The sequence below is a fragment of the Suillus fuscotomentosus genome, assembly GCF_016647785.1.
Source record: "Suillus fuscotomentosus strain FC203 chromosome Unknown F5891scaffold_24, whole genome shotgun sequence".
Lineage (NCBI taxonomy): Eukaryota > Fungi > Basidiomycota > Agaricomycetes > Boletales > Suillaceae > Suillus > Suillus fuscotomentosus.
The window spans coordinates 562,733-586,949 of record NW_024539536.1 but is presented as its reverse complement, the minus strand read 5'-3'; the positions used below and the strand labels follow the sequence as shown (position 1 = coordinate 586,949).

Below are 24,217 nucleotides of genomic sequence, written 5' to 3'. Positions count from 1 at the left end.
AGGAGCTCGGGGTCTTAGAGTACAGAACTAGACACAACAAGCATTCCATCAGGTTTCTTCCCTCTTCAGGTCTTCAGAACGCTAGGCTGGCATCTTCAACGAGTCAATATAAGATAAGCAAAGGACACGTACGTGGCGTGAGAGGTTTAGCAACTTCGTCGAGAACGTCCTAGTCACGGTGTCGTTGGCAGAACTTGGCAAAACTCCAGACTTGCGGAGATGTGACTTGGAAACCTAAAAACCAACAAAACATCCCTTAGTAAAGCAAGATGGCGCATGCTGGAGGCCGCGTCCCCTTGCGTCACTCAATTCCAATCGCGTGGAACAAGTTCCGGACAACTCACATCGCTACTGCAAACATTGCATGTGCTCGAAAAGGTCGTGACAACAACCTTCCGAACCATCTTATTACTGTACAAATCCAGTTGCGCCGTTGCAAGTTGTTGATCGTCGCTTGAGTAAAGACCAAGCAAATGCAAAGCTGCCGGAATCAGCCGGATCCGGTATTGAAACTCATTGATGCAAATAACATCCCCTTTCGTGTTGTGACGATGTATTTTTCCATGAGTTCGTCAACATCATATTCTATCATCCTACGAATATTATCATGACGCAGGGTGGGACGAGACCGTGACCCTGTAGCCCATGGAGACTTTGGATAGCTGCATCTGTCAGTGCTCACGCGCTCACATCCGTTCCAACACCTACTAGTGCGGCGGTGCTAATCTGCAAACAACGTCTTCTGGTCAACTTCTTCTGCGCAGTGGGTATTAAAATGCTCACCTGGATGTGATGGGTTGCGCGCTGGAGTCACAGTCATCATGAGCAGAACCTCCTGTATCGATGGTCCATCGAACGTCTGTGCTTTAAATCCGCATGATATCATAATAAACTCGTTACTGATGATACTGAAATGGCTGACGCGTCACAGGCGGGTGACTAGCTGATGTATACTACCACAGAAAAGTTCATTGCGAGTCTAGCCCATACGCATGGTTATGGCTATAATACAACAGACCTAGTACTAGTCACAATGAAGGCACAAAAGCAAACACAAAACCCATACCATTGGAGTTCCCTCACACACCATCATACTGAGCATGCCGAAGGTGATTTGGACATACGAGCAAGCGCATTGACACCACATTCACCATGTTTCTACTTCGCATGCGACTTCCTGGGCCATGGAACAATCGTGCACTTCCACATCTTCATCGTCCATCGGTAAGTTCTGATGTTCAACAAGATGTTGTCCGTTGTTCCTTGACTTATACTCTAGCTAATCCTTCGGTAGGAACGTATCAATTCTATGGTTCAAGAATTTGAATCGTCCGGATGTATCTGTCTGTGGCCCGCAGTGTTGTCGGACGAGCATTAGGTACTTCTCAGGCCATTCTCTGCCAGTGCGTACTCCGGCTATCTGACCCGACTATCACTAACTTTTCCCTGTTGCAGCCATCAGATTTCCTGATCTCGATCTGGCAGTGCGTCGCCGACGTTGGCTACAACTCTTTGGTCGAGATGACCTGGCGCAAACTATCTCTAGCGACAAGCACGCATCCGTCCCTACCATGGGGGACACGGTGGCGTTGACCTTCCTTCGGGAGATCGAGAAGATCTCTGTACGAACTCGATGGTAATCACCAAAGAAGCTTTCAGTATCAACTGCAGGGACCGGCTTGGTCTTGATCGATCGTGATCAATATATCAGAACATTAAGGTTACTTTGTGGTTGACATCTTGGTTAAATCATGGGACAATCAATCGGGAAGGGTAAAAGTACAATAACAGAAGATTGCATATGGTGTTCCGACTCTGTGTTCGTTCGGCATCAGTCCTGAGCGATTTTGAATTCCAAGAGCATCATCCCTACAAAATCATAGGTTTGGGTGAGGACTAAACCAACGCCGGCCCTGCAAATTATAACAAATCAAACATAGTCAACGTATCCGGGCATGGAAGGAACTTGCCCAATGGTCTTGAATTCATTCAAGGTTCGCTCCTTGCCATTGGCAATGAGCCACATGACCATGTCAAGTTGGTGTGATGTGTGGCTACCGAAGTTCAACAACATGAGTCATCAGAGAACCTGTGAGAAGAAGATATCGTCATATATCGTCATATATCGTAATATATAGGAAAGGTTTTCGTCACATTGGAATATAAAGTGATATAAAGCAATATATGACTATGTAAAAGCACCATAATCAGCATAATCCCCAGCAAGAACTCACCGGTTTACTGATGTCATGGGTTCGGGCGCCTTATCATCCTGGATGTAAGATCACGTCATCAAGCTAAACTCGAACTTCAACTCACCTTACTAAACTCGTTGGCCTCTACGACAGGCTCTTGGAATGGGCGCAAGAGCACACAGTCATCTATCACAGGACGTTGATTCTAGAGAAAACATCACTTGAAACGCAGCTGACTCACGAATCAACACTCGGCTGTTTGGTCCCATTACTTTGCGAATGTTGGTGAGAATCACCCTTGACTCATCGTCCGACCAGCCATGAATAACATTCCTCAACTATATCAGATTATTGAGAAGCCCGCGTTGAATGAGAACAAACTCAGCACTTGCATAGTAAACATCCTTTCCAGCAACAGGGGACTCCTCCAAGAAATTCAATGGCACGAACTCTACGTGCCCGCTGAGCAGCGCCTCAGGAGCCTTCTTCTCCCATGTCTGATCAAATATAAATATCACTTTCCCGTCAGACGTGTACCTGATGTCTGGACTCACACTTCTCGACAACTTCAAAGTTTCTGGGAGATCCTGGTCGGTTATTCTGAGATGAGGGAACATTTTCGCCAGAGGAATAGACATTGCTCCAATTCCAGATCCAACATCCACGACAGAGGATACATTGTCCCAAGGGTAATCTTATGGCCCGCTTCAGTCATGCTGACGGTTGAAAAAAAGTGATTGCTCACGATGCAGTACCGCAGACGAGTTCTGAACCTCAGAATAGCCCATCATACTTTTGTGGAATATCTGTGTATTGTGAGCCGTCAGTCAGTCATAAGGAGACGAGTCCGCACGTACGTCGTGTTCCTCATCCTACACAATATGGTAAAGCATGAAAGGCCAGTATGAAGACTAAAACGCACGTTCATTTCCCAGTAGCCATTGTTTTTGCCTTCCTTCTTGAGAGCGAATGTTCGAGGGGCCTTTTCAACCTCGTGCGATTTTGCAAACTCTTGGTCGACCATAGTCTCATACAGAACCGCAGCATATTTAGGGAAGTCTCGCTGAGTTCGTATACAAGACCCAACGTTGCTTGTTGACCTGAGCACGAGGGAGAGTCGCGTGTTTGCGAATACATCTCGTTTAACTGTGTAACACCAAAGGCTTCAGGGATAATTATCAACCGAGAATATGATGCATATCACCTTCTTTGAAGCAACCCCTGAGGGCCAGAACTCGCAAGACGCGTGCGATCTTGGTCTTATCGAGATTGACTGCGTCAGCCAACGCATCCACACTAAGACCTTCTGGGTGTTTGTCCAAGACGTCTGCAATACGTGATTGCACAGCGACGTCTATGCACGCCCAGTTGTAATTGTTAATAAACTAGAAGATAAGTAACAATATTAATGCATATAAGGCCATCTATAATCAGCACTTACATTGTATGTTGTGTGTTGGGGAGGAGCCAGTATTGTGTTCAATTGCTCGCATGCACCCTCGAGCAGCCTGATTGCCTTTCTGAGGGCAAGTGTATCTGTTGCGAAGTCGAGGGGGTGGAGGGTTCCTGCGTCGACACCAGGAACACCATGTCCAGTGTTCTTGTATTCCGCTATCGCATCGTGGGCGGAGGAGTTGATGATGCTTAGAAGGGCTTCAACCTTGACTTCATTCTGGTCCGTCATTTTTTGAAGTGTGCATGATTTCCTCTCAGTCAGTCAGGCTTTATACTCCTTGACAAGTGGCCCAATACTGGAAACTCGCCGGGAAGACGGCAAGTAACACTAAGACGAATTGACAGGACGAAACTATGAACGTTAAACAGGTCAGCATGTCTGACAAGCATGATGTCAGACGTGATATAAAAGGAACGTTGGATGTGATTCGCGATATCGGGGCATCATGAAAATGCTGATGCGGCAACTGCCGCGACCACTGTTCCCAAATGGTGTCGGCGAGTGTGCATTAACTACATCTACTGCTAAGCGCTAATCACTGGAACCTCTCAGTACTTGTCCTCCAAACGAGCCGTGGACTCGAGCGTGCTCCGATTCCTTATATGTATATCCCCGCTCCCAGAGTCACGATCAGGCGATATCATCGAAGCAGATATACGAAGATTGTTGCGATGCTGTATTATATATAACCTTCTCATTTGTTCATCAGTTCTCTGATGTCTTCCTTATTACTGGACGATCTTTCATATCACATTGTAGTCTGATTCCTTTGCATACATCAATGTTATTTTTATTTCTTTGTCGCGGGTGTCGCGGTCACCTCTATATTAATATTGTGACCGCGATGCCCCCGACGCCCCGACAGGGTGCTGCGACACTATACTTACTTGTTGGAAATAAACTCAAGTTGTATGATTCGGATGACTTCCCGTTGGCTGGTTATCATAAACCGGAGTTGGAAAAAACAATTTGAAAATGAGTCTGTAAAATAATCTAGATAATACATGTACAGAATATATTGACTGCATCCACCACTATACGGACTCTGATGATTTGATAATTCAATTTCTAAAGAACGAAGTAGAGTTGCGACAGCAAGAAGATGCCAGTACCTTGATGTTGAAACATAAGTAAGTAGGCACTGCTGGCCCAAAATCCAGAGGTTCACAAAGCATCCAAATCACTGCATATACAAGAAAAGTATACGAGGGATGTTTAAAGTGCAGGAATGGTAGCATCGAACAGACAGAGTCTGGGCACATACCGCGCGGTACGATTATGTCAGCGGATATCGCTGGCGTAAGTGACCCTAAAAGGTATTAAATATGGCGTCAGTACCCTCACAGATTTAAGGTTCATTGGGTTCATTGAATTTCAAACGATGACGAAATGACACCCGGCATCGCGGCACACCTTAAAATTATATTCTATTCAGGATGCGAGAAGTCATCCAATAATAACCAAGTGAGTTTATATCAAGTCCCTTGAGGCACTAGTACTGATGCAGAGTCCGGCCAGCAACTTAGTACGCAGCAGCATACAGATCAAGCTAAGTTTGGGGCGTCGCGGTAAATACGCATCAGTGGCGCAGCATTTTCCTAGTACCGTCCGCGATATCGCAAGCAGAATGGTAAGCGTCCACCCTCTCATCCTCCGAAGAATCTTCCATGTCGTCCATCCGTCTTTCCCCATCTATCGATTTTGTTGTTTGATGTCGAAGCTCTTCTGTGTTTCTTCTTCTTCCTCGTGTGTATCCATATGGTGTTTGACCTTTTGCTGATATTCTTCGGCAGTATTCGTGTCCATCTTTGCGTTGTACTAGTACTCATGTAGTATGTCTGTGCCTTCAAGATCTTGTCGCGTGACCCATACGTCGTTCTCCGCACCGCACCCGCGTCCTCGTTTTCTTTTGTCTAAGACTTTTTCGATCTCCCACTCTTGCGAGCCTGTTGCGGTCACGAGCGTCGGAGTTCTCTCGAGGGATACAGGGTGGCGTCGTTGGGGATATGTCGTTTGAGTTCTGAGGCATGAAAGGTTGGATAAACGTTAGTATGTTCAGGTAAGTCAAGTGTATAGGTTGACGACTCTGGATTCGCTGATAGTATATTGTAGGGGCCGTCGAATCGCGGCATGAACTTTGCGACTCTCTTGTTGTCGCCGTTGAGGTATTCCCTCCGTCTCTGGCTGTTGCAAGATAGACGAGATCCCCGATCTCGAAGGTAGGCTCGTTGTTTCTGTGTTTATTAGTCGCATTTACTTGTGTGATCTTACATGCCAGCAGAGCGTCGTGCGCATCCGCGATGGTGTTTTAGCGACACGATAGCTTCAGCGCGTTTGCGACGTCAGCTGGAATATTTTCCCGTGTTCTCCTTACCCCGTCGGGCGTTAGTGGTGGAAGTCGACAGGGCGTCCATCCCAGGGTGTAATGTAAAATTTTGAATAATCTGTGGAATGCATTAATGGTCGACATTAGGTTGAATCGTACTCGAGGCAGTGCAGTCTAGCCATACTGTTTGATGCCGATATCTTAGAAGCTGGTCCACAGTCTTGTTCGTTCGTTCGTTCGAGCCAGTCCGTCTGCGGGTGATAAGCGCTCGACATCTTCAACTTAACGCCTGTCAGTTGGTGTAATGCCTTCCAGAATTTGCTTGTGAAGAGCTTGTCATGTCGGAGACGATATCGAGCGGCAGGCCATTTTCGCAATATCAGTGGTCAAAGAATAAGCTGGCGACTTCTCTCTGTGTTCATGTTCAATTCTGCTCTTGTATATATATAGCAGGATCTGGAAGGGCAGTGTATCGTTCCGTATAAGCCCACATATGTCTGTTCGCTGGAAACGGTCGACCCAATGCGATATCGTGAACAATTGAGAAGGCACGGGATCGAACCACCTACAAAGCTGACTCTGCGTCTATTTCCAGCACTGGGTAGAGTAGAAAGTGCATTGGCATGAAGAGTCTCGATGCTGCAGACGATTGCTTGGATAAGAACACGATGGGTATCGTTCAGTGGATCCGACAGAAACATCTGATGGAACCACTAAAGAAGTTTTCAGTATCAACTGTAAGGCCTTAAGGACCGGCTTGGTCTCGGTCTATCGCGATCGATACATCAGAGCATTAAGGTTACTTTGTGGTCGTCATCTTGGTTAAATTATGGGATAATCAATTGGGAAGGGTAAAAGTACAATAACAGAAGATTACACAGATTATGTTCGGCATCAGTCCTGAGCGATTTTGAATTCCAAGAGCGTCGTCGCTACAAGATCATAGGTTTGGGTGAGGACTAGACCAGCACTTGCCCTGTGAATTACAACAAATTAAACATCGTCGACATATCCAGGCATCGAAGGAACTTGCCCAATGTTCTTGAATTCGTTCAAGGTTCGCTCCTTGCCATTGGAAAGAAGCCACATAGCCAAGTCAAGTTGGTGTGATGTGTGACTACCGAAGTTTAACAACGTGGGTTCGGGTGCCTTGTGATCCTGAATGTAAGATCACGCCATCAAGCTAAACTCGAACTTCAACTCACCTTACTAAACTCGTTAGCCTCTGCGGCAGGCTCTTGGAATGGGCGCAAGAGCACGCAGTCATCTGTGACAGAACATTGATTCTAGACAAGATACCACTTTGGAACGCAGCTGACTCACGAATCAACACTCGGCTGTTCGGTCCCATTACTTTGCGAATGTTGTTCAGAATCACCCTTGATTCATCGTCCGGCCAGTCATGAATGACGCTCCTCAGCTATATCACATCATTGAGAAGCCCGCGTTGAACGAGAACAAACTCATCACTCACATAGTAAACATCCTTTCCAGCAACAGGTGACTCCTCCAAGAAATTCAATGGCACGAACTCTACGTGCCCGCTGAGCAGCGCCTCAGGAGCCTTCTTCTCCCATATCTGATCAAATATAAATATAACTTTCCCACTGGGCGTGTACCCGATGTCTGGACTCACACTTCTCGACAGTTTCATAGTTTCTGGGAGATCCTGATCGGTTATTCTGAGATGAGGGAACATTTTCGCCAGAGGAATAGACATCGCTCCGGTTCCAGATCCAACATCCACGACAGAGGATACATTGTCCCAAGGGTAATCTTATGGTCCGCTTCAGCAATGCTAACAGTTTGAAAAAAAGGTGATTGCTCACGATGCAGTACCGCAGACGAGTTCTGAACTTCAGAATAGCCCATCATGCTTTTGTGGAATGTCTGTGTATTGTGAGCCGTCAATCAGTCATGAACGGACGAATCCGCACGTACATCGAGTTCCTCATCCTATACATTATGGTAAGGCATGAAAGGCCAGTATGATGACTAAAACTCACGTTCATTTCCCAGAAGCCGTTGTTTTTACCTTCCTTCTTGAGAGCAAATGCTCGAGGGGCCTTTTCAACCTCGTTCGATCTTGCAAACTCTTGGTCGATCATAGTCTCATAGAGAACCGCAGCATATCTGGGGTACTCTCGCTGGTGTCGTATACAAGACCCAACGTTGCTCGTTGACCTGAGCACGAGGGAGAGTCGCGTGTTTGCGAATACGTCTCGTTTGACTGTGTGACACCAAAGGCTTCAGGGAAAATTATCAACGGACAATATGATGGATATTACCTTCTTTGAAGCAACCCCTGAGGGCCAGAACTCGCAAGACGCGTGCGATCTTGGTCTTGTCGAGATTGACTGCGTCAGCCAACACATCCACCCTGAGACCTTCCGGGTATTTGTCCAAGACGTCTGCAATACGTGATTGAACGGCGACGTCTATGCACGCCCAGTTGTAATTATGAACAAACTAGAAGATAAGTAACAATATTAATGCATATAATGCCGTCTATAATCAGCACTTACATTGTATGTTGTGTGTTGGGGGGGAGCCAGTATCGTGTTCAATTGCTCGCATGCACCCTCGAGCAGCCTGATTGCCTTTCTGAGGGCAAGTGTATCTGTCGCGAAGTCGAGGGGGTGGAGGGTCCCTGCGTCGACACCAGGGACACCATGTCCAGTGTTCTTGTATTCCGTTATCGCTTCGCGGGCGGAGGAGTTGATGATGCTCAGGAGGGTCTCAACCTTGACTTCATTTGGGTCCGTCATTTTTTGCAGTGTGCGTGATTCCCTCTCAGTCATTCATGTTTTATATTCCTTGACAAGATACATCATCCTGCTTTCCCATGGCAAAGACATTCAACGATGGGTATCTGTGGAAGAAGATTGAAACCAAACCTAGTCTGACCGCTCACAAGACCTGATTTCCGCCACCGGTTGTTACCCGAGTTCTCATGTAGCGGCAGGATCGATAAGAGCGCAGGGTACATCTAACCTGTGATTTGCTGGATGTCATCATTTCCGATTGAAGCTGAACTCGATCTCCTTGGCTTTCGATTTCATGACAGGATTCCGATGAAATACTGATGAGAATGTCATCCATATTAAATCTGGATATACGCAAGTAGATAAGCCAAGGTTTAGCCTGACATTCGCAATGTGCATAATCAGCAGAAGGAGACCATCCACCCTATTGTGCTGTGAGGTTCCGCGCGTCATCAATCAGCTAGCCATAGTCGTCAAAACACCACACTGACCTACAGCTGACCGCTCCGGGAGATGTAAATGTCAGTTACTAGTGGTAGATTAGTAGACGAACTCACGCTAGCCGACGGCAGAGTTGTGTTAGTAGCGGTGCTTAGCCTTTCGGGATAATTTTCTATCCATGTGCTAGCGCAGACGGCTAAGATTTTCCGCGTCAGTTGGCAGACTCCGTGGCCACCGTGTCGAATGAAAATGTTCATACTGTTGGAACAGTCTCCGAGCACAAACTGTGTGAATGTCACGTGCACCAGAATTTACTGCTAGTGATTGGCTGGAGAGGTCGAGGGCGGTCTCTAGAGCGTCGCGGCCACCAAAAATCACATCCTACCCAAGACTGTCTGTCACTTTTGTTCTTCCTATGCATGTTCGGTTGTTGTCTCTCTTACCGCTTGAATAACATGTTCTAGGATCACATGATGGAGTCAGAGTTCCACGGACTGATCAGTGAGAGACACAACGGGGACGCGTTTGGTCAGTCAATAGATAAGCAAAGGACACGAGCGTGGGGTGAGAGGTTTAGCGACTCCGTCGTCGAGAATGCGGTCCCCATCGGTCAGACATTGAAAACCGAAACAAAAAGCGACAAGGAAAATCACGGAACAGAAGGGCCGTCGCTAAATATAGAAATTCGAAAGGATTTGGTAAGAGGTTCGCAACTTCGCATCACACTGTACTCCTTTCTGGCCTATGCTCTGATCTGCGCGGTAGGGACAACGGGCGTCTATTGAAATTAGGCAAGCTGTGAAGCACCATAAAACGCACCATACACCCTCTGCAGCTTAGAGAAAGACATAATAATCCCTCCAAAGTTTAGCCTCGTCCGTATTCCATACCATCAACGTCCAGTAAAATGTCGGAGCTCATTACAATCACCACTCCCCTGCGATCGTTCAAAGGCCATGAAAATGACATAACTACAGTCGCAGTTTTCCCTGATAAACATCGGATGATTACGGACTCGTGGAGCACAACGCTTCGTCTGTGGGACTTGAATACAGGTGTTGTGTTGAAGAAGATGGAGGGGCATCGCGATCAGGTATCGATATTGGCGGTATCACGAGATGGGCAATTGATAGCAAGCGGTGATTGGAGCGGAGAGGTCATCGTCTGGCACGGAGAAACTGGCGAATCACTCACCAAAATTGAAGCACACTCGAAATATATCTACTCGCTGGATTTTTCACCCGATGGAACAGTGCTAGCCACTGGTTCATTTTACGAAAAAATGACGAAACTGTGGAATACCAATACCTGGCAGCTGCAAGGAATTTCGATCGAGTGTGGTGCCGCATGTGTCACCTGCGTACGGTATTCACCGTCTGGAGAACTTCTTGCCATCGCAACAGAAACCAATATTGAAATTTACAATTCAGGCACGAGGAAGCGCGTCAGATCATTAAAGGATCACGACTCATGGAACTCATCACTCGCGTGGACGCCCGATGGCACACGCCTTCTCACAGGCGGCGGTAGGGCCGATCCTACTATACGCGAATGGGATACAACAACTTGGAAGCAGGTCGCTGATCCTTGGACGGGCCACACTGACTACATCCAAGCCATTGCCATTCATCCTGCTGGCACACTCGTCGCATCCGCATCTAGTGACAAACATGTTCGTCTCTGGCAGCTCTCTGACCGACAAACCATTGCCGTCTTCAAGCACTCGTCCTACACGCCATGCGTCACTTTCTCCGTGGACGGCAATTACATCTTCAGTGGAGGTAACGATAAGGTGATCTCAGAGTGGACAGTACCTCGGGGCATACATCCAAAGGCATGTTTCCGTCTCTGACTCATATACTACAAATCGAGCATGCTTCTTGCAGACTATTGCCACCACAACAGTCCGCGATGCATGCATAGATGGAGACCTATCTACTGACGCAGAACTACTCATGCAAGATATCAATACTGATCCGAGCAACCATACTCCCTACGTCCATCGCTCAAAGGCATGTTTGCGTTCTTGACTCAGATACCATAATTAGAGCGTGTTTCGTGCAGATCCTAGCCATCACGACCTCCCGTATTGCATGTCTAAATGGAGACTTATCTACCGCCGAAGAACTACTACTCACTCAAGATATCAACACCAGTCCGAACAACCATACTTCCCACGCCCATCGGTCATTCGTCATGGCGCGAAAATGCGACTGGGACCGCGCCCTTCTGGACGCAATCAAGGTGAGAATCATCGCCGCCTTTATATAGAACTAACTCGACGGTGACACAGTCCATCAGCATTCGGCCCTCGTTGACGGGCTATATCTCCAAGGGTATTGCCCTCTGTGGAAAAGGCCGCGTCCTGGATGCGAGGGCAGCATTTAATGTTGCATCCACGTACACGAACCAGGATTCAGAAATCATTCATTTTCTGCTATTGATCGAGGTATGTCACATTTGCCTTGCATACTCTTCACTTCATCGCGTATTTCAGGCCATTGCGCTTCTTAATGTAGATCAACATGACGAGGCAAACCTGCTCCTCACAAAGCTCGCTACCGGTTGTCCGAACACCGATACTCTCCCATGTGGCATCGTGCAAGTAAGTGTCATTCATGCTTCGTCATCAACGTTTCAACACTCATCTTTACAACTCGCACATTAGGCATATCTACACGTTCAACTCGGGATCAAAGCCTTGGATGGCGCACGCTACGACGAAGCCGCCGACCATTTCACTGCAGCTATCGACTCCATCGATTTATCATCGGAATTGGACATTCATGAAGTATATGAGGATTTGGTGGTGGTACGTCAAGATGATGTCTATATGACGCTTTTCATAACTGAATATCTTGTCCAGCTCTTTGGCTGGGACCTGAAGTCGTTGTGGCGACAGGCACACCATAAACGCTGTGATGCACTCCTTCGGGCGGGTAAACTCCAAGATGCCGTGAAATCATACCAACACATGATGACTTCGAGTGACGAAATTACCAAGGCTGACTGCCTTGATTGGTCCAACGGCGAGTTGAGAACCTGTAATGTCGCGTAGGCGACAATCCTCATCTGTATTCTTAGATTTCAAACAGGAATGCAGCGCACTCTGCGCTGCCAACGGAGAGGCTGCCTTCGCTGCAAGCGATCACGAGAAGGCTATTGATCTATATTCGATGGCGATCGACCTGGATTATGCATCCGATGTCGTCTTTGCAAATCGCAGCCAGGCAAAGTTGAGTAAAATGCTATGGGAGGATGCGCTCTTCGACGCGCGAAAGGTGCGATGGCATCCACGTTTTCGTAGCCCATGTTGACTTTGGCGATGCATAGGTCACCGAACTCAATCCTTCGTCTCATCTTGGGTACCGGTTGTCACACTCAGCGCTGCGTGGCGCGCAACGTTACGAAGAAGCCATCGAGGCCTTCACAATCATGTTGTCCAAGTTGGACGATGCTCCAGAAGTGCAGATACGAGGTGAGCAATGGAACACTCTTGCATTGTCTCGAAATGCCTATATCTTTCTGCAGATCTGCGTCTGCAGTACGTCTGTCCATCGGAAGCAGAAGACGCTATTCGAAGAGCAGTTTGGATTGAACTCAGCAACGCCCCCCTTCGTCTGCTCAACACCTCTACGGGTCTTTTGTGCGACCGAGCAGCACAGCTAAACTCCTTCAAAACAAGTCCAGAATACAAGGAGCTTTTGTCATCCATAACGAAGCGTTCGGATCTCGAAATGGAACGCATCAAGGAGGTGGTGGCAATGCACTTCCGTTGCGTTTTGCTATCACACAGGTGGGAAGAGACGGAGGTGCTGCTGCACCACATCCAAAATACAGATGTGCGCGAGTTGAAAGGACTTGGTGGCATCACGAAACTGCAGTCGTTCTGCAAAATCGCTCATGATGCGGGGTATTTATGGGCGTGGATGGATACATGCTGCATCGATAAGAGCAACAATGCCGAGCTTGGAGAATCGGTCCAATCCATGTTCGTCTGGTACCGTCACTCGGCGCTCACCATCGTCTACCTATCTGATGTCCCTCCTTCGTCCAAACCCGGTGCACTAGCGAGCAGTGTTTGGAACGAGCGGGGATGGACTTTTCAAGAGTTTGTCGCTCCGAAAGTCGTTAGATTTTACCAGAAGGATTGGTCGTTATATCTCGACGATCGCTCTCTCAACCACAAAGAATCTCAAGCAATCATGAAGGAGTTAGAGGATGCGACGGGAATAGATGCACAGGCCCTGATCTCCTTCCGTCCAGGGATGAGAGATGCTAGACAGACACTGCAATGGGCATCGAAGCGCGTCACCACTGTGCAGGAAGACACCGCGTACTCGTTATTTGGTATCTTCGACGTCCACCTACCTGTCATCTATGGCGAGAGGAAGCAGAGCGCGCTCGGCCGGCTCCTGCAGGATATCGTGTCTCGGTCGGGCGACATCACTTCCCTGGACTGGGTCGGACAATCCTCCGAGTTCAATAGTTGCCTTCCAGCAGACATCATCTCATATGCGGCCCCGCCATACTCCCTATCATCATTGTCTGAAGATGAGATCCAGACAGTGGTCTCCTCGTTGCGAAACATTGTGCCTGTGGATTCAGCTTCGAAGTTGTATGACCTGCTCGAGAACATGAATACTCCGCTCTTCGCAAACTGCAGACTGCGTCTTCCTTGCATCGCATTCCGTGTCACAGAAGTCAAACGGAAGGCCTGGTCGTGCTGCTCATTCACATATGAAGTCAAAGCAGATGGACTTCAGGACTTACTGATCACCACGGACGAGACCCTAATTCAATTCTCGCGCGCAAGACCCATTCGGCAGACTTTCTTTCTTGTCCGTCCATGGGATCGTCGTCTCCTTGGGCTGCCTGATTTTTCAGAGCAGCTCACCTTTGCAGACGAAGGAGAGAGCGTAGCGGATTGGTCCGAGTCCCAGTCTGGATCAGACGACACTGAAGAGTCGTCCAGCAACTCACCTGGAGAAGAGGAGGTGTCAGTTGACTTGGATGTTCACTCACAATCATTGCGTTTGATGGTTCACCTTGGGCAGGCTTTCAGCGCACTTTTGTTAGCGCAGCAACACGTTGGAGAATACAAGAGGGTTGCATCGGACCAATATATCATTGCGCAGATGAAAGACCCGGCTTCGATTGACATTACGAACATCAAGACCCTAGACATATTGTAGCTGAATGGTTTTTTACAATACGTCGACGATCACATTATCATAGCCTCATATATCATACAAGCGCTCCGATTACCTTCGGACGTTTCCTATCGTCGAAATAGACGACGTGAAATTATGTACAAAAATAGTAAGGTACAAAACACTCGGTGTTCAATCCCACCGCACTCGCTGAGCAAACTCCCTAATACGAGAGACAAAGCGATCCTCAACCTCATGACCAACACCAGTGGCAACTTTCAGGATGAGTTCATTCAGACCTGTCGACCCAAGGATGTCAACATGATCTGACGTATTCGCTCCACCCCGAGGGATGTTAGGCGCGGGTTGATGAGGAAGCTGTATCTGGCATGAGGGATATCGCAGGATCGGAGAGAGCGTCTGACGTACTTCAACAGTAGTAACTTTGATTCCTCCTGGATTCCATCTTGGTCTCTGCCAGCCTTCTACGCACATTGCTCCTAGGCTCAATAGGCTGACGGTACCATCCCCTTCACCCATCTTCACAGCCATTACGCACCTATAATCGACCTACATATGATGTCGAGTATGATTGAAGTTACTAGCTTACCTTGGGCGTCGTGGTCTCTTGCGTGTAATCAGCATCTATCCAGTTCGCCCTCGAAAATGACGAATCCAGTGGTGGGCGTGGTGTATGTTTGCATTTGTCGGTAGGCTCAGCGCAAGTTGAGGCTCCACCTCTACAAACGATTCCTCGTGATCATGTGGTCCGTGAGCATACCAGTATGATCTCTGGCACAGAAGTCAGTATTGTAAAATGCAACAGAAAACCTCGCGAAGTACTTCAGTCTCTTTTCCATGTCCGTAAACACAGATCATCTTCATAGAAGGCGCATTTGGCAGCCTAGGAAAATTTATCAGTTTGTTTCAAGAGGCTTTTAACGAACAACACTACTGCACTTCCAAGGGATTTGACCATTTCCTTGGATCTAGAGCATTCTTCCTGAGCACCTGTTCATTCCGCTCGATACCGAACGAGTAGTTAGGTCCATATCATTTTCTGTCCGTTTATGAGTATTATTTCACAGAAAAGACACGACTAGTCATCAACCTGGAATGTTGACGGAGTACGCTCCAAAATCCATGTGCTTGCGTCATCAGCCGTCATATTTCTTGTTGGCTGGGTGATGTCATGCGCAGAAAGTGGCACAGCTGCTTGTCTGAACGCAATTAGTTCACCATGTGTATGTGATGATTCGGGCTCGTCATCAGGTGCCCAGTCGGCATCGCCCCAAACACTCGCTCCTCCCTGTTGATTGTTACGGAGGCGCCCAGGCAAAGAGGTGATCCCACTCACCTTAATCCACATGCTGGCGCTACCGGCCCAACTACAGAATAGCTTCTGTCGTTCTTTTCGCGAGAAAAAGCGCTCGAGCACTTCAGACTATCATGAGATTATTATAACGGATAAACCCGAAAGGTACTGACCATATGCGCCAGCAGGATTCATCTGCACCGTGTCCTTCATCTCACCAGACAAGAAAGCAGCCATAGCTTTTGCCTTTCGCAATCAAAAAAGTAAACCCATGAGCGGTAAACAACAATAAGGCAATGAAACAGGATTTACCACGCCCTGGGAAAGCAATTAGTGATCATTAATTCGAGGAAAGGAATAGCTTACGAGATGCGTCCCTGCGATGGAAATATAGGACTCAATGTGATTCTGAGCAGAGTTTTTAGGGGTCTCGTGTTATAAGGGGGGCAGGGGCTGACCTCTACCCAATGTGATCCACCTCCCCCGTGTTCGGGAGACTCGACCCATTTGAAGCTTCGAGCAAGAGGTCAAAAAAAAATCGCCAACCGAACAGATCTGAGACCTACAAGTACTTTCATCGAATAGTCAGTTTCGCAGGAGGAACTATCTGAGGGGCTCGACTTACCAGCATGACCTAAAAGTGCTACAGTCGACAAGGTGACAGCGACAAAAGAAACTAGGACGTACTGTGCTACCCATTGAATGCGCAGCAATGATGGTCTTCTTGCCTTGTCGTTTCCTGTCATAGAATATGAACTTGTCTGGTACGATGTTCAAATATGGGGTACCATACTTGAATCCTTCTATTGTAGCTTTCAACTTCGAGAAGTACCCGTCTCGTTCTTCGAGATTCCACATGGAGAGTCTCCAGTCATATGGAGCTAAGTGAAGATTGTTCGTGTCATAGTTTACTACAGCAAGATTCTCCACGATCTTGGACCTGAACATATGATGTCATTTTCAACGCTCAGAAGAATGTCGCGTTATAAGAGACGCACCAAAGCCAATAACCGGTCATGAAGCTACTTGCGGCACCTACTCCTTCTACAGCTCGAATTTTGACACCTGGAGGATCGAGACCAGTGACAGGATCAAGCATCATCGCTGAAATCCACTTTTCACGATTGAAAATCACTTGTGAAACCATATTGAAGCCTCCCCAGAGTTTTTCGCGGAAGAAAGGTCGATGCTCGGGCGAAGTAGACCAAGATTCCAAACCCTAGACGGTGATTAAACATCAATTGAACGCGGATTAACAGTGTGGCTTACGGTAGATACGATACCAGGAACAAGCACAATAGGATAGTGCGCCGTCAAGCCTCGCGCCTTCATCGCCTCCCCAACCTTAAACTCGCGTCCATCATTGTTCAGCTTCCAAACCTCTGGGATATTGTTCCGAAAACGTCTCCATTCTAATTCGACGCGCGATAAATCAATATCCGGTATTCTCAGCGAGATGTCGTACTCTTCCATGATGAGAAGTAGGTTGCTGTGAATATCTTGCAAGTCCGAAGGCTGGATAAGGATGAAGCCCAATAGTATCCCAACTATGCGACGATGTCATTAAATCTCAGAAGATAGCATACAAATGACATACGTAGGATTCCGAGAGGAAACAGGAAACGAGCTTTGGCGAAGAACCGACGTTCCTTCTGGGGCGGGCTACCATGAGGTATCGAAAGAACTACAACATGTCGAACATACCTTTAGCTTGTGTATCTGAGCATCGAACAACTTTGCTTGCTGCGTAGCTTCCATTTGCATATCATGCACTACCTGCGCCTGGTCCTGTTCCTTTCCAACTTCACTCTTGAATGGAGGCTTGGCTGCTTCTGAATGGTTCGCTGACCGAGTTCTTATCCGTTGCAACAAGGTAGACATGACTGCGAAAGTTCATAGTAAACACGCTTGCTCGCCATAAAAGAGGATGTGCTTGATCTACCTACTGTCAAGCTATACTTGGTCAAAGGCTAAAGCAGCAGAACAAGCAAACTTAAGCAAACACACATTTGATATCAGGGTTTGGCCTCACTTTCTCCGTCGCACACGGTTTTATTTTCTGTAGTTCTGGTATCTGTTACAGACACGAGGGAACGCGTTACCTCCTCCTGACTACAACAGTGTGCCCACCATTTTACGACATGTACACCCGAGTCATAACTTCCCATTCACACCTTTGATCTTCCAGCGCCGTATAGTGAATTTGACCGCTACAATAGCACCACTTAAGATGTCGTTGACACCGGTAGGGGAAATGACAATGCATTCATGCATAGTAGACAGGAAGGCGTTTCAAGTTGGCCTGAAAATGATACTTCACTCCCTCGAAAATTTTCTCCACCCGTCAGGATTCAGGAATATCCCAGTTCTTTGTTGCTTCATCCATCCCGGTTGCGTTCCCAACAGCTTGTCCATGAGGCGAGTCAGGTATTATAACACTTTTAGGTAAAGAGGGGCTTGATTTTGCAGAGTTTCCAGGATGTTAATGACGGATACCCAGGGGTAAAACGCGAGCTTGAGTCCAAGTATGGACGCTACAGCTTCTCGGAAGTTGGAACTCACCACTCTTCAGTGAACATCTACCGAACCGTGGTGACGGTCCGCCATCAATCGCTGAAAATTAGGACATGTACATACTGTGGGACTTGGAAATGTATTATATTCAAGGATCCCGCATGACCTGAAGGTGAATTTCTTGTCATGCGCATGCGACCAACCAGTAGCCTATAGAACAAGTTTCAGTCAATCACACGTCCTGTGCTTCATAGAGTGCTAGAATCTGCTGGGGCGATCGTTGATGATTGATGCGTCCCTTACCATGCGTTATATGTATTTGCAGTTTGTTAGTACAATCTGGAGTACCGCAATAAAGTAAATATGAACCAAGTATACATAGAACATAGAACATAGGTAACATCTAAATTAAAAGATACAAGCCTGGGGCAATATGATACCGCTTCAGCTAACAACAGTCACAAAGTCTTCTTCAAATCTAGGGATCCCCTTGACCTTTCCTTTTCCCTCCTACGGGGATGTGTTTCCCTCTTCGTTGACGTTGGCCTGCACCAAAGTGTCTGCAGAAAGACAGCCAAGGATCGACTGGAGCATATTGAGCACCTCAGACCGGTACTCTGCCGCACGATGGCTCTCTGTTATAACACAGTCTTCATCACGTCCTCAAGTAAAGGCTCATCCTGGACAATGACCTTGAAAGTTGAGATCTGAGGAGAGTGTAAGTGACATGAAACAGGGTTACTGGACGGGTGAGGACATACAGAATCATCAGGCAGGTCAAAAGGCTCAAAGATCATGAAGCATGGCTCCTGATCCGGAGGTAGAAAATCTTCGAGGTGGGTCTCAGCTTCCTCGAGGAATTTCTCGGCATTTGCATGGTGGTGGGCAAAAATCTGTGCCTCCTCGATGTCAGATCGTAGATCAGCCATAGCCTGCAACTGTTGGATCGTGGTCTGCTGCATTTCAGCGTGCTTGTAGGCCATCATGTAGCCAATTTCGTCCTCATGCTGCGGTGCACAGGTACGCAAGACGTGCATCATGCACTACTGGTCGGGGAATTCGTCGTACTCTTGAGCAAGGAGGGCAATTTGGGTAGGCTGATTCACAGGCTGCTGCTGGTAACGGAGAGCCCATGCACGTTCACGCTGCTCGGCGAGATACCGGGTAGCACGGGCACGCGCAGAGAGTAAGACTACGGGGTAGCGGGGATAGTAGTCGAGAGAATAGGGACTCGTTCGGACAAATTCAGTGAAGAAAATCATGATGCGAATGAAGCAAAGATGAGTTGATGGAAGATGTCATGTCGAGCAGGGAGTTTAATAGCTGAATAATCGGTGGACTTGTGGACTGGATGTGTAACAAACCACTCAATTGAGCAGCCGCGTCCACTAGATTCGGTAAAGCGCGACCACGGTTTGCACAATAATCACATTATTGCCACGATGCAACGAGCAAGTACCACAATTGCTCAAGAACTCCGTATCCACTAGTCAAGCGACTGATGACCTTCTTGAACCACGCGCATGACTTGATCATGCGCAGCTGGACCGTTTAAGACCACAAACAACCTGCAAATGGTGGATGAGTTACATGTGAGCGGCGTGACATAATGTTCATTTGCTTCCTTGTAGCAAACATCACTACCAATGCTGGATTTGTGCCCACTTGCCTGAGTGTGGAAAGAAAATCATTGTAAAGCGTACTCTGGAGGTACATGTGTACACTGTGACGGTAGGCGCACCTATGGGTTCCAAGTCCCCGGGATGAAATGTGTTAACGGTGGTAACACTACTCTGGACTCTTAGCACTTGTATCGCTGTCACTCTAAGCTAAGGGGAATGGTGCATTCTGCAATCGTGCTGGCACTGAGAACAAGTTGAGTTCGCGCGCCCGACGCAACAGCCTGTCCGAGTCGTTTCGACCTTCCACTGCTCTCTGAAGTGCGCGAGTTCGATAGGCTCAGTTCAGGTGTTGGGATATATCATGCCTGTCATCTCTGCGGTCATTCCACACCTGGTAGTCAAATGTCTGGGGTGCGCTCTACCAGCAGTGGTCCAGCACCGATGATGGATATGATGGTGTTCGGTCCCGAAGCTGTCACGGTGCTACATCTTTGTTGACATTTCTGACTAACCACTCCAAAATAAACAACGTCGGTGAGTGAAGGAAAATAGAATCTGGCCTATCGAGTTGGAACCAGTTGGAATGTGCAGCAATACCGTGACAGCATGACTCGACGAGTAGACGCAAATTTGTCGCAGACCCGTTGCACATATATGCCTCCTGGCACGTAGTTCCACACACCAATTTCGGCACAGAGCATCTCGATATTGTTTTTCTGCCGTGTAAGATCTTTTTGTGCTTCTTGCAGACCTCTATGCATGTGTGGCATTAAGTGGGAATGGAATACATATGTTTCTGTAAAGGTGAAGGCTTGTGTAGGAACTTCCTAGCATTATGATGTCGTCAAAAACAGAGATGATGCTGGTGAATATTGAAATATTGACGGTCCTGCGGCTGGGGAACACAAGTTTGGGGTGTGAATTACGTAATCACATTTGCAGGAAAGTGATTTGATAATATACATATACTTACTACAGCCGAAATGAAACATGTTCCGTTGACAGGACAGTCCATTGGATTGATAGGCCACATCATGATGCGTCAGGACTACTGGCAACGCAATAGCAACTCACCATAGACCACACCAATAGCAAGATGCCACTAGACCTTGCAAACGTTGAACCCTCCAACTCTGCCATAATCGTCGTCGACGTACAGAACGACTTCGTCAGCGGCAGTCTCGCCGTCCGCGATGCAGAGCAAGTCATCAGTCCCATCAACGCACTCCTGAAGCTACCATTCGCCGTTAAAATCGCCACTCAAGACTATCATCCCGCCAACCACATATCCTTTGCGCGCAATCATGAGGGCAAGAAGGAATTTGACCAGATCGTCATCTTTCCTCCCGCAGAGTTGGTAGTAGGGAGGACGCTTGAGGATGAAAGGTCACTTGAAGGGCTAGAACAGGTGCTGTGGCCTGTTCATTGCGTTCAGGACACTTTTGGGGTAGCATTTGTGGACGGCCTGGAACATGAGGGCCTGGAGGTCGTCCGTAAAGGCTGCGATGTCGGGATCGAATGCTATTCTGCATTCGAAGACCCATGGGGACTCACAAACACTGGACTCAAGGACAAGCTGAGAAACAAAGAGATATCAAATGTTTTCGTGGTCGGCATAGCGGGAGATTATTGCGTCAAGTCTACTGCACTTGATGCAAAGAAATACGGGTTCAGGACGTTTGTGATCAGGGATGCGGTCAGGAGTGTGTCTGATAACGGTCTAGAATGGATTGAGATGGACAAGGCGGGAGTGGAAATCATCGACACGGCTGAAGAGCTTTTGACGTCAAGAGTGTTATCTCAGTAGTTTATGTATAATTAGTCATTTACAAGATCCTATGCCAGCGCTCGTTCAATATCAATGACTACGCACCGAAACGCCTCAACAGCTCATCCACCTCCGTGCGGAGTACCTCCAAAGCATTCTGCCTCTCGTCTACATTCATACGAGCATCCACCGCCTTCGTACCGAGGACCTCCGAAATATTCTGCATCTGGTCTGCATCCATACGAGCGTCCACCACCTCCGTACCGAGAACCTCCGAAGCATTCTGCATCTTGTCTACATTCATACGAGCGTCCACCACCTCCGTACCGAGGGCCTCCGAGGCGTTCTGCATCTCGTCTACATTCATACGAGCGTCCACCACCATCTGCACCTGTTTCGAAATGCCATGCAAGGCCGCAATCACTGTGTCCTTAAGAAACATCACCAAGCCTTCTTCGCTCACACCTCTAAGACTCGACAGCATCTTGTTCGTGAACGCGATGAGAAGAGGGATGACGTCAGGACACTCGCTGAGCATTTGTGGCTCCCAAGCTTGTTCGACGAGCAGCACTTGGTTGTCCGGGCGCGTTTCAAACCAGGTGTTCCAGTCTGGCCAGTCATAATTGTCAGCGCAGGCAATGCGGGCAAATATCAGGACCAGTCGTAGTGAGAGTTCTCTATAGTCTTCATTATGAGACGGTGGATGAATAGCTTTGGCAATGGAAATACACCGCTGCATGTGGCCCCAGCTGTCTTGGCGGAGCTGCGAGAGCCAATACTCGCTATTCGCAAGGGCGAATAGTACTTCCAAATAATGAAGATCGCGCTTTGAATAGATGAATCGATCTGGTGATGTGTCACCTGGCGTGATGGTATCGTTCTGGATATTTTGAAAGGTTGCGGAACGCAAGGCTGGGAGGAGTTGATCGCGGACGTCATCTGTAATATTCGCCGAATGCTCTCTGATAACGAGGTGAGCTACCTTCAGCCCAACGTGTCTGTAAAGAGGGGATTCTTCGTGCTGCATCGCGGAGATAATGCTGCGCACTACCGTAGGTGTTGTCCCGGAAGTGAAGATGGCATCGTGAGTAGAAAGCATCAGCAACGCATATGCAAATGCGATGTTATTTCGGAAATTCGCGTCCAGCCACCTGCGGGGAGGGAGATGGGATGCGGTGTCCGCATTCAACCCTGGCTGCCAGGATCGGGTATGGGCTTGATCGAGATAATTGAGCAGCACGGAAGCATCCGCATTTGCTCAACATGAACTCCAGATCGTTTCAGAGTATATAACGTCGGAATTGAAAAGGTTGTCAATGGAGCAGCACACATAAAGGCAGAGTGCTGGAGTAGATGCGTCTTCAATATTGTTAGGTACGGTGGCTTGGAAGACATCGGTGCTCCATGCTTTCACCCGTTTTTTCAGGAAATGATGTTTGAATTCTGTCTCATTGGCAAGGCGTGCTAAAGGCTCCAGTATGGCTCTAAAATGCGAGACTTCATTTGCTGAGAAGGTACGTGACCTTGAGGATCTTGAGGAAATGAATCGAGAAATACGCGAAAATATGCCGGAGCGTGTCACTTCGGGATGTTGTACATGAATGGGATCAGCTTGAATTGCGGCTGTAGTATCTGGACGTAGCAGAATATCAAGGACGCGAGGGAAGATTGTTTCAATGGTGTCACTGCACGCATTCGATGATCAGCCGTCATCACACATAGAGATCAGGTCAAGTACCTGTTATCTGTCATTTTGATTTCCTCGAGATCGATCGACTGCCAATCGAGGATCGCGATCATGACTTGAAGACATTTTATAATGGTTTTGTGGGAAGGAAGTGGACGTGGTTGATCGATAGGCAGCAACCTGCGGATGATATAAATCGCCAAAGGTTGCAAATACAAGCGACGGCGATGGCATTCCTCTTTGTACCGCGGTGATGTTCCGCAAAGGCCGTGCAATAGAGAAGGTAAGAACCATTCAAGAGTATCACTGGGTATGTAATCGAGACTGAGTGGGCTAAGCTTGCTGATGATATCAACTCCTTCGGGCATGTTATTAAGCTGGAGGCTGCTAGCGGTGTGGAACCATTGCTGAAGCATAGTCAGCACAAAGCGCAACGACGTCACGTCATCACTGCAGCGCACATCCACAGATAATACTCTAGCGACTCGGCTAACGATGGGCCAAAACTGGATCTTGCTGATGTAGGCAGTGAAATACAGTGAAGTCAATGCTTTCGCATATATCAAGGCCGCAGGGGATGGGGAGCGATGTTTGAGCTCGTCCTGAGCTAGCCTGAAAAGTTTTCCCCAAGCCGCCCATAATCTGAGACCATCAGTGGGGAAAGTGACATCGGGAATTCTTTTCGCGGCGACAAGTACGGTGTCGGGATTGAGGGATGTCTGGCAGAGCCAGAGCACGGAGCGTGATACATCGTCAACCGGCTGGTGATCAGGAGGGGTTAATAAACGTAACCCCACCCCAAGAATCCCTAGTAGACTTGATGGAACGATATATATTAGGTTTATGGGAAACATCATCAATGAAAAAGCGCCGAAAAAGCCCTCTCTTGTCCACTTATGGAGTTGGATAAGGATGGCCACATCTAGCCATTGGCGCGGACGCACGACACAGATCACTATGAACGATTGGATCGCG

General features: G+C 47.8%; 6 protein-coding genes across 6 annotated transcripts; 2 read left to right on the top strand and 4 right to left on the bottom strand.

Moving 5' to 3' along the window:
• Window positions 1-1,714: 1,714 nt before the first annotated feature.
• On the bottom strand, window positions 1,715-4,092 carry F5891DRAFT_1277968 (S-adenosyl-L-methionine-dependent methyltransferase). The gene is made up of 11 exons (XM_041370300.1): window positions 3,637-4,092; window positions 3,400-3,580; window positions 3,118-3,341; window positions 3,053-3,067; window positions 2,941-3,001; window positions 2,750-2,889; window positions 2,588-2,692; window positions 2,437-2,533; window positions 2,319-2,381; window positions 1,971-2,072; window positions 1,715-1,913 (listed from the first exon to the last, which is right to left on the bottom strand). The coding sequence occupies exons 1-10, from the start codon at window positions 3,877-3,879 to the stop codon at window positions 2,065-2,067; spliced, it is 1,137 nt and encodes a 378-aa protein (XP_041226599.1). The 5' UTR covers window positions 3,880-4,092; the 3' UTR covers window positions 1,715-1,913; window positions 1,971-2,064.
• A 2,702-nt stretch (window positions 4,093-6,794) lies between these two features.
• On the bottom strand, window positions 6,795-9,124 carry F5891DRAFT_277955 (S-adenosyl-L-methionine-dependent methyltransferase). The gene is made up of 11 exons (XM_041371185.1): window positions 8,875-9,124; window positions 8,503-8,812; window positions 8,266-8,446; window positions 7,984-8,207; window positions 7,919-7,933; window positions 7,807-7,867; window positions 7,452-7,753; window positions 7,301-7,397; window positions 7,183-7,244; window positions 7,011-7,126; window positions 6,795-6,953 (listed from the first exon to the last, which is right to left on the bottom strand). The coding sequence occupies exons 2-11, from the start codon at window positions 8,776-8,778 to the stop codon at window positions 6,872-6,874; spliced, it is 1,416 nt and encodes a 471-aa protein (XP_041226598.1). The 5' UTR covers window positions 8,779-8,812; window positions 8,875-9,124; the 3' UTR covers window positions 6,795-6,871.
• A 4,747-nt stretch (window positions 9,125-13,871) lies between these two features.
• On the top strand, window positions 13,872-14,392 carry F5891DRAFT_1031258 (uncharacterized protein; the record flags this gene model as incomplete). The annotated part of the gene is made up of 1 exon (XM_041361599.1): window positions 13,872-14,392. A coding segment is annotated over one exon (441 nt), but the record flags the coding sequence as incomplete, so codon positions are not given.
• A 21-nt stretch (window positions 14,393-14,413) lies between these two features.
• Window positions 14,414-17,621, bottom strand: F5891DRAFT_1031244 (Lecithin:cholesterol acyltransferase-domain-containing protein). Its single transcript, XM_041361598.1, has 18 exons — window positions 17,594-17,621; window positions 17,356-17,534; window positions 17,249-17,303; window positions 16,921-17,198; window positions 16,650-16,870; window positions 16,445-16,591; window positions 16,339-16,390; window positions 16,110-16,148; window positions 16,018-16,059; window positions 15,825-15,897; window positions 15,694-15,773; window positions 15,448-15,645; window positions 15,292-15,359; window positions 15,180-15,240; window positions 15,075-15,128; window positions 14,947-15,051; window positions 14,766-14,876; window positions 14,414-14,714 (listed from the first exon to the last, which is right to left on the bottom strand). The coding sequence occupies exons 2-18, from the start codon at window positions 17,530-17,532 to the stop codon at window positions 14,529-14,531; spliced, it is 1,947 nt and encodes a 648-aa protein (XP_041226596.1). The 5' UTR covers window positions 17,533-17,534; window positions 17,594-17,621; the 3' UTR covers window positions 14,414-14,528.
• Window positions 17,622-18,464: 843 nt separating this feature from the next.
• On the bottom strand, window positions 18,465-19,427 carry F5891DRAFT_1277963 (uncharacterized protein; the record flags this gene model as incomplete). Its single annotated transcript, XM_041370299.1, has 3 exons — window positions 18,465-18,872; window positions 18,927-19,208; window positions 19,272-19,427. The coding sequence occupies 3 exons, from the start codon at window positions 19,425-19,427 to the stop codon at window positions 18,804-18,806; spliced, it is 507 nt and encodes a 168-aa protein (XP_041226595.1). The 3' UTR covers window positions 18,465-18,803.
• Window positions 19,428-20,784: 1,357 nt separating this feature from the next.
• F5891DRAFT_277762 (Isochorismatase-like protein) lies at window positions 20,785-21,837 on the top strand. The gene has a single exon (XM_041371183.1). The coding sequence runs from the start codon at window positions 20,884-20,886 to the stop codon at window positions 21,592-21,594; it is 711 nt and encodes a 236-aa protein (XP_041226594.1). The 5' UTR covers window positions 20,785-20,883; the 3' UTR covers window positions 21,595-21,837.
• The last annotated feature ends 2,380 nt before the right edge of the window (window positions 21,838-24,217 follow it).

What these genes read in the sequence shown, in the direction of transcription:
- F5891DRAFT_1277968 (XM_041370300.1), bottom strand. Translation starts at nt 3,879, where the DNA reads ATGACGGACCAGAATGAAGTCAAGGTTGAAGCCCTTCTAAGCATCATC. An exon ending in CTGGAAAGGATGTTTACTAT is followed by an intron (nt 2,534 to 2,587) that starts GCAAGTGCTGAG and finishes AATCTGATATAG; the next exon opens with TTGAGGAATGTTATTCATGG. An exon ending in AAACAGCCGAGTGTTGATTC is followed by an intron (nt 2,382 to 2,436) that starts GTGAGTCAGCTG and finishes GTCCTGTGATAG; the next exon opens with ATGACTGTGTGCTCTTGCGC.
- F5891DRAFT_277955 (XM_041371185.1), bottom strand. Translation starts at nt 8,778, where the DNA reads ATGACTGAGAGGGAATCACGCACACTGCAAAAAATGACGGACCCAAAT. An exon ending in CAGGGGTTGCTTCAAAGAAG is followed by an intron (nt 8,208 to 8,265) that starts GTAATATCCATC and finishes GGTGTCACACAG; the next exon opens with TCAAACGAGACGTATTCGCA. An exon ending in AGGCTAACGAGTTTAGTAAG is followed by an intron (nt 7,127 to 7,182) that starts GTGAGTTGAAGT and finishes CAGGATCACAAG; the next exon opens with GCACCCGAACCCACGTTGTT.
- F5891DRAFT_1031244 (XM_041361598.1), bottom strand. Translation starts at nt 17,532, where the DNA reads ATGTCTACCTTGTTGCAACGGATAAGAACTCGGTCAGCGAACCATTCA. An exon ending in CCATCGCAGGGACGCATCTC is followed by an intron (nt 15,898 to 16,017) that starts GTAAGCTATTCC and finishes TGATTGCGAAAG; the next exon opens with GCAAAAGCTATGGCTGCTTT. An exon ending in GACATGGAAAAGAGACTGAA is followed by an intron (nt 15,129 to 15,179) that starts GTACTTCGCGAG and finishes CTTCTGTGCCAG; the next exon opens with AGATCATACTGGTATGCTCA.
- F5891DRAFT_277762 (XM_041371183.1), top strand. Translation starts at nt 20,884, where the DNA reads ATGCCACTAGACCTTGCAAACGTTGAACCCTCCAACTCTGCCATAATC.